The sequence below is a fragment of the Colius striatus genome, chromosome 8 (assembly GCF_028858725.1).
Source record: "Colius striatus isolate bColStr4 chromosome 8, bColStr4.1.hap1, whole genome shotgun sequence".
Classification (NCBI taxonomy): domain Eukaryota; kingdom Metazoa; phylum Chordata; class Aves; order Coliiformes; family Coliidae; genus Colius; species Colius striatus.
Window position 1 is genome coordinate 21,338,628 of NC_084766.1, and position 8,482 is coordinate 21,347,109.

General features: G+C 34.5%; 1 protein-coding gene across 1 annotated transcript in view; it reads left to right on the plus strand.

Moving 5' to 3' along the window:
• HECTD2 (HECT domain E3 ubiquitin protein ligase 2) overlaps nt 1-7,322 on the plus strand; it is a 33,974-nt gene extending 26,652 nt beyond the window's left edge. Inside the window, exons 14-21 of the mRNA XM_010210384.2 lie at nt 1,359-1,447; nt 2,438-2,596; nt 3,023-3,097; nt 4,085-4,172; nt 4,409-4,515; nt 5,648-5,763; nt 6,358-6,501; nt 7,044-7,322. Of these exons, the coding sequence (XP_010208686.2) occupies nt 1,359-1,447; nt 2,438-2,596; nt 3,023-3,097; nt 4,085-4,172; nt 4,409-4,515; nt 5,648-5,763; nt 6,358-6,501; nt 7,044-7,164 (899 nt within the window). The 3' untranslated portion in view covers nt 7,165-7,322. The remainder of the gene's footprint in view (nt 1-1,358; nt 1,448-2,437; nt 2,597-3,022; nt 3,098-4,084; nt 4,173-4,408; nt 4,516-5,647; nt 5,764-6,357; nt 6,502-7,043) is intronic.
• Nucleotides 7,323-8,482: the final 1,160 nt, after the last annotated feature.

An 8,482-nucleotide genomic window follows, 5' to 3' on the forward strand; every position in this document is an offset into this window, starting at 1 on the left:
TATCAGCCAAGTGTGGGAGTAGTTCAGAAATGTACTTGTCCTTTGGAAAGGGACTATATACTGTGCTGTCTTTAATGTTTAAGTTGCAAATAATGTATGTCAGAAGATTGGAAGGAAAAACATATTAAAAACATCACTGTTTTTACCCTTTCCAGATTAGCTGATTCTTCAGATTTAACCCCTGAAGTTAAAAACTCAAAATTAATTCAGTCATCTGCCCTCCTGTGATTGTTATGAGGCTTTATCTCAGTGTGGGCAATTAATGAATGGAATTTCAGAGCTATTTTGTTGCAGCATCGCTGCCATCTTTCAGTATGTGAACCTTGCTCTGCCTTACATGCAACTGTTCTGTTGTTTCTGGTAAAGGCACAGTCTAAAGCTTTTGTGATGAGCACCTTTTTGAGCTGAAGTTCAAAAGATAGTTAGATTGATCAGGAGAGCAGCAGGGGGAAAATATTAAGGCAGAATTTTACCTATGAATTTTCATAGGAACTTGATAACTCTGAGACATCAGTTGGATTTTTATTCCTTTTCAGTCCAAAGGAATTTTCAATTTCACTTAAATATTATGTTTATCCCAACAAATTAAAGCAAATGATCATGTTTTATCAAATTTACTTCTGCATTGCTCAAGTTAATTTCACTGTTAGTGCATACTTAGCTGGAGTCTGAGTGTCTTACTACTCTGAGCAATACTTCCAAGCCATCTTAAAGCTGTTATGAAGTTTCATTATTCATTTTTTTACTTTGTATCAATCTAAACCAGAATGATCCATATCTGATGCAAACAGCGCTCAAACCAGTCTTTAGGCATTATTTCAGTAGGATCTAGCTTGTCACTTAGATCAGTGAGTGGCTTTTTTTTTTTGGACAGAAAATATAAAACATTCCTTTTGCTGTTGGTGTGTGTATAAGATAAACCCTTTACAGCTTTCTATGCTAAGGTAAAGCTTATGGTAATTTGTGTCATGGGATTCATGCTGACATTGTCATCTGCTATTAACCCAGCAAGGGAGGAAGTTTTAGGTTTACATTGTAGCAAAGATTTTTGGTTAGACAACTAACATTTCTGGCTGTACAGATAGTGAAGTATGGTGAAGAACCAGACTGCCCAGAGGCCGTATAGAATATGCAACTGCAGAACATGTTGCACCAGCACCCTGTTGGGCTTGGGCCTGCTTTAGCCTTGACGCTGCCCTTGGGGGGCTGCCCGAGCACCCGCAGGCTCATGCTGAGGAGGGCTGAACAAGCACGGAGACGTGGCCAATTCTGAGGGTATCTGTGTCAGAAACGTGAGGTTTTGTGTGGCTCTTTAGCAAAGTTCAGGCTTTGTAAAGGCCAGCATTCCTGTCCCACAGGCATGTTCACCTACCACAAGGACTCACACTGCCATTGGTTCAGCAGCTTTAAGTGCGATAACTATTCTGAATTTCGACTGGTTGGAGCTGTATCCTTTTATGTCTGTGAGATGGTGCTCAACAAACAGCCGTTCAGCAAGCTGATATGGGCAAGAAATCAGTCATTGATTAAAACTCATTCAGATACTGCACCTACAAATGTGTTCCATTTTAAATGTATAAAAGAGCAGAATTCAAGCAAGTGGATTAAAAATGGGAAGGAAATGGTGTGTGGATATGTGGTACTTGTTACAGAAAACACTAGAATTAAGATTAAATATGCAACTTCTCTCTCTGTAAGTTGTAATTTTTTGGTGTACTTACACTTCTAAGTTTCATATTGTAAACATAAATGAAATATTAATGCATACAGCTCATTTAAGTCCCCATTCATCAGTATGTTGCCTTTTTTTTTAACAGAATGGAAGCCACGTGGTATTTTGAACAGTTTATTTCCTAGGTTTTCCACTGTGCTCGTTTATGAAGTCCTCAGACAAATGGTTAATGACAATATATACTTATAACTCCACTAAGATGAGATTATGATGCACTTATTTTACTGATTGCAGTTGGACCAAATGATCATTGTAGATCTCTTCCAACTGAACTATTCTAGTATGAAACTGAATCGTGAACCAGATCCTTCTGATACTTAGTATCATTTCAAATTTGTTTCATGAGATACACTTAAATGTTGTAGACTGTTGTGCCAGTGCAGATTTGCCTAGAATTTTTTTATTAAATATATATATATAGAGTTCTCTTTAAAAACTTTTTTCAGAACTATAATTTGGAACAATTTATTCTGGAAATGGTTGTATAGAATATGATTATGAATATTCTCAAGTGTTCTATCAATGTGCATCATTTGACCATCATGACTACTACTGAATTGTAATACAAAACCACATAAAAAATTGTCAGACCCCCAAAAACTAAATAATTTCTATTTCTTCTGTTAACTTAAGATTTTGTTTGTGCTAAATAATTAACTATAATAAGGATGTGAGGGGTTTGTCCTTAACATTTGACATGTATAGCTTATGGGACTTGCTGTATATAATAGCATCACCTTGGATATTCGTTTCCCACCTTGCTGTTACAAGAAATTGTTGAGTCCTCCTATTGTTCCCTGTGATCATAACACACTTGTAGGCATCTGTGATGTCACGTTAGATGACCTGATACAGATTATGCCTGTAAGTATTGTTTTTTAAGAGGCTAAATTACTGATTTAAAACCTGATTTATTTATATTTAGTACTTGAATTGTAAGCTGTTCAAAAACAACCTTTTTTCCAGTACAGGCTGATAAAGTCTTCTTCTCTTCTGTTAAAAACAGAAATTCTCCATGTTTTTCTGGACTAGCAGAATTTTTGTTTCTCTAGTTGAAATTAGAATACCAAAATCTACTATGAAACTTCTAGATATTTTCTGTAGTAGAAAGGAAAACATAACAGTTTCTACTGAAATAAAAATACATATATATACACAAACATTAATCAGCGAGTTTTCCTTTGTATATGCATGTGCACAGATGTTTCAAGATACTTTGTGTAATGCATGCCCTTGCAAAGTTCATCACTTGGTTTTGTAGATTTACTAAGGAGTTTTTACTTATCATAGGAACTGGCCCATGGACTAAGTGAACTTCTATCCTACGAAGGCAATGTTGAAAAGGATTTTTACTCAACCTTTCAGGTCATTTAATACACAATTATAAGCAATTGTCAAACTTGTTCAGTGATTTTTATGAATGTTTCTGCAGTGCAGTGGCCTACTACTGTGCAATTGCTGTTTGTTTGGAATGTAACTGCATGGGCATTAAAGCTTGCTTCAATACCAGTCTAGTCCTGGGGCTTTGGGGCGTACAGAGGCTGGCTTGTTTACAGAACTTTAAGTTGTCCCCTGGCAGTGCAGGTGGATCTGATAGTGACTGGCAGGGTTGCATGCCCAGCTGCTAGTGCATTTCCAGCTCTTTGCTTCCTCTGATACCACCACCTTGGAATCAGCAACCTGGTTTGTGGAATTAATCTGGCTGCAAAATAATCCCTTTTCTGTCTAACCAAGATGCTAGTCAAAGCTTACTTCGTATATTTTGTATGCTTTGTCCAGGAAATCTCAGTTGAACAGTAGCTTGTTCTGGTTACAGCAGTTTTGCCTGACCTATATGTGTAACTGCTACTTTAATCAAGGAAGCCTTTTCGATTTGTTCATTGTTTTAGAGCACACACTAGTTGTTAAAATTTTATGCCAGTTTTTTTTATGTATATTGGATTAGTAGTGACCTTTTTCCCTTATCTTTGAATTACATTGTCAGGCCATATGAGAATTGCTGTGAAGTGGGTACTTCTAAGTTCCTAGGTGAGCTACAGTGGAACAAATACCTTCTTAATTGTATTTGATGATTCTAAAGTGTTCTTTTGTGTGAAAAACTCTGTGGCTCCAGAGTCTGCAGGTCAGCTCAATATGCCATTGTGTAACAGGGTCACTACTTTGAATACCAATTTTTTGAGCAATTTATTGGAAATTGTGATATTTAAGTTTTAAAATACCCACAACTTTCTGAATTACAACGTGTGCTACAGAAAGCAACAGGGGAAGTACATGAAATAAGTATAAGCTTTGTAAATTGTGAGTATATGAATGTGTTTTCCAGTACTGACCTTGACCCCTCTTTTTCTTTAGGTTTTTCAAGAAGAGTTTGGTGTTATAAAATCTTATAACTTAAAGCCAAATGGAGATAAAATTCCAGTCACAAATCAGAATAGGAAAGGTAATTCAATACTTAGTAACTACACATATTTGACAGACTTAGGTTTGTCCTTTTTATAATCCTAGATTTTCTTTAACAGACTGTAAAATGAAATTACTGTAGTCCTTTCTGGTGTGCCTACCAATTTACTAGTATCTAAAATGAAATGCATTCATTTTTCTTTGCTCAGTACCATGTGGGAGAGCACAACAAATGATTATTGTGATGTTACAAAATTAAACATTTTTCTTTTTCAGAATATGTGCAACTCTATGTTGATTTTCTTATCAACAAATCAATCTACAAACAGTTTGCAGCTTTCTATTACGGATTTCATAGTGTCTGTGCTTCATATGCGTTACTGGTAAGAATAAAATGAAACAACACTTCTATTTTAAATGTGTGACAATGACTTATCTAAATTAAGCAAATTACACTGGATGATTTTAGGATTCATGAAGAATCTGGATTAATCACTGTAGTTGATGAATGCAACATAAGCAGAAGAAATTAAGTAGATAGTCACTTGTTTCCTGAAGATTTCCATTGAAAATTGGTAAATAAAGCCCCACAAGTTAGATGTGGATATTTTCCAAGGATTCTCTGTATTCCCTGCAGTTGTGAATAGCAGGCCAGCTATGTCTGTATGCTCTTGAGTGACTTCTATGAAATGACTATTACATTTTGAAGGAAGAACATTCATTGAGGTTGAGACTCAACATTCTTCCGTATTCAGTCCTATTCAGCTGTTACAATGCCTTTTCTAAGTTACATCATCCCGTGTGCAATCAGAAGAAAAAGAAGAGGCAATTAAAATTTGCATGAGATTTTCATCATGTGTGTGAAATTAGACAAGAATGACACACTTGCAGCAAAGTGAGATGTGACCAACTGCATGGAAGGTTCTGGAAGGATAATGAAAATCTATTGAAAACCCATAATGTACTCTCATGAAACTGAATGAAGTCGTAGTAACTAAGTAGTTTCTGCAGTTTATTGTTACATGTATCTGCTTTGCACAGCAGTATGTACAACTAAGTCAAGTTCTGCCAGCCACTGTTACTCATCAACCTACCCTGAGACTTTTCAGTGTAAATAAAATGGAAATTGTAACCAAAATTGAGATCAAGACCCTCCCTCAGAATTTTAGACATACAAACTTAATTTTCTTCCTGACCATTTCTAATCTAATCAGATCACAAACAATTTAGTGCAATGAATGGAAGAATGAAAAAGAAGTAAGGAACAAAAGAAATGCACAAAAGTTTGTTATCCAGTAATTTGCTTTTTTCCTGTATATAGTAGGAAGAGATTCTTCAAAATACTGAAGGAATTAGTTTTTCTATAAAACAATATGTATCTAAGTAATAGATTTATATTGAATGACATTCTGTTAATTTTTCTATAAAGCCAAAAGTAAAATTAAATGTGAATCTAGTAGCAAAGTTTCTAATCTTTAAAAAAACTGTATATATTTTATCCTTAATTTCTGGCAGCTGCTTCGTCCAGAAGAGGTTGAAATCCTTGTCTGTGGTAGTCCTGAACTGGATATGTCTGCTTTACAACGAAGCACCCAATATGAGGGCTACCAAAAAACTGACCTTACTATACGGTAGGCTTAATTTTTTTCATTCCAGTTACTGAGGTCAAAAAACGTAAGAGTGGTAGCTATTGGGAATAATCTTTTCAAGGATAATCTGAGAATGACAGCAGTTTTAAAAATGTATTTCCAAAAAAAAGAGAAAGACACTACTAAATTATCTGTAGATAGACTTGGATCCTTAATGGCATAATGTGTTGTTGAATACCTTTAAATGTTATCATCAGATTGAAATGAAGATAGTTAAAAAGAACAGCTTTAAGTCCTGCATAGTGAAACCTGAGTCTTTATTTTTATTATCCAAACTTCTAAAGATGCTTTTTCTCTTCCAATTCTGTTGATTCCGAGGACATTTATATTAGTGAGTAGAAGGCATTTCCGTTTTAATAGCAAAGTGAGTTGGGTGTCATTTGACAAGACATCATTCCAAAATTCATAAAACATCATATTTGTCAATTAGGAATTTATTTAACTTTGCATGTGTAGGATACTACTCTCTAAGTGACATTCATCATATAGTATTTATGATTGTATTATTATCCTCATACAATTTTGCTATGATATTGCATCTTAAATCATTTTCTTCTCTCCCTACCCTGAAAATAGATACTTTTGGGATGTAGTACTTGGATTTTCTCTAGACCTTCAAAAGAAGCTGCTACATTTTGCAACAGGAAGTGATAGAGTACCTGTGGGAGGAATGGCAGATTTGAATTTCAAGATTGCAAAGAGTGAAACATCTACTAATTGGTAAGAAGTTTTCTGCATTTAATTTTTTTTTTTGTTTAAATTATTCCCTAAGAACCTCTATCGCTCCTGAAGGTAGGGCAGAACTAATGTATGAGGAAGAAACTTCATGCACTCCTTTAGTTTGTCTTTAAAATATTAAATCCACTTACTGACAGCACAAATTTTGCAGGTGACTATCAGTATAAGATTGATTCTCTAGTCAATGTTTACATTTGAGGCCAGGAATTCTTTACTTATAGAGATTCTTTACATGTTTTCAATCCAAGTAAATTACTTGTTTAATTGTTCCTAACATGAGCTAGTGCAAATACACAATGAACCACCATGATTTTTTTTCTGAATTCATTGAGGTGGCTATAACCAACACTTGTGGTATTTGTGTTCAACAGAACTTGAACCAGTAGGATTAGGATAAATGTTTCTTTTACAGTGTTTCTTATTTAAGTAAAGTTTAAATGAAAATGTGTAGGCAGTAGTGCTCTGCTTCTATTGTGTTATTATTATTAAATGTGCTTTGTTGGGGATTTTAAAAATTATTTTAGGTTACCTGTGGCCCACACCTGCTTCAACCAGCTTTGTCTCCCTCCTTATAAGAACAAGAAGGAACTGAAGCAAAAGCTGATCATTGGAATTTCAAATGCAGAGGGTTTTGGTCTAGAATAAAGTGAAATACTTCAAGAACAGCATTTTTATGTAGCATTCACTCTCTTCTAATTGTGCCTTTAAGCTTTTTGTTGTTATGTCTCTTGATACTGTGCCAGTCTTACCCAACTTAGATTTTTTTTTTTTTTAATGAAATATGAAGTGTATATTTTTTCCTGAATGGCAATACATTTACTGCTTGCTTTATCACAGAAAGTAGCTTTCTTCATACAAAAAGCTAGTCTGTTTGATGAATGAAACCCAGCTAAGACAATTTCTTATAGTTTGTTTCTGTTTTTTCTTAACAGCACTTTAGCGTTAATCATAATTCCTTTACATTGCAGGTATCTCAGTGGGAGATAAGATACAGAATGTTTGTTTACTAACTAATCCCAGTGGTGGAACTTTGTCAGTTAAATAATAGAAAAAAAAAAATACACCATACAGCATGTAGCCATATTTTCCACAAAGTCAAATAGGAATTTTAGTCTTTATAAAATGTATGCAGTTTTAATATTCCAGTTTTCTTTCTCAATGAAACAGGCTGTCTAAGAAGCATGTAAATAACTGCCTGTGAAAAAATAGGATTTTGATAGTGCCATTTACTGCTAAATAATTATTTTTTATGAATAAGAGGTTTTAGATGTTCTATATTTAGCTTTTACCTTGACTGTACAAGAGTGTTAAAAGTGCTTTTTTCAGACTGAGGGCATTCAAGTTCAAACTCACAGGTATTAATCAGCTGTGTGTTTATTCTTTGAAAACAAACTAACCAGATCTACTGTAGCATTACAGTAAACAAAACAGGATATTTAAAACAAATTTCACATACAATGAAGTATTTCAGGGAAATAATTAAATCCACAACACATGGAAAACTAATATAGTGTATCATGCTGTCACTTTTTTCAGCAACTTTGTTGAAAAACTTAAGTAAGCTATGACAACAGTGAGTACAGTATCATTCCAGAGGAATGTTGAAACTTTCATTAACTTGAAGGCAAGCATTTAAAGACAATGTTTTGTGGTTTTGACTGCACAAACTACATGAAAAGAATTCTTGGTATGCCTGCTCTGAGCTAGTTAATTAGGAGCTGGGAAAGAAATATAGATGTAATTTTAAGTCTGGGTTTTATTCATTAGATGGAAAGAATTTATCAGCATGCAGTATAGTATTTTTTTAATATGAGTAGCTACTGTGTGTTCTATAGATTTTTCTTTCAGCTGAATGAGGCCCAGATCATTCGAGACACTTCGGAATCTAACTTACCAGCCTTCTCCATTGATTTCTGCTGGGGCATAGATGCTTAAATATCTTGTAGTGTCTGTACTCAATTAC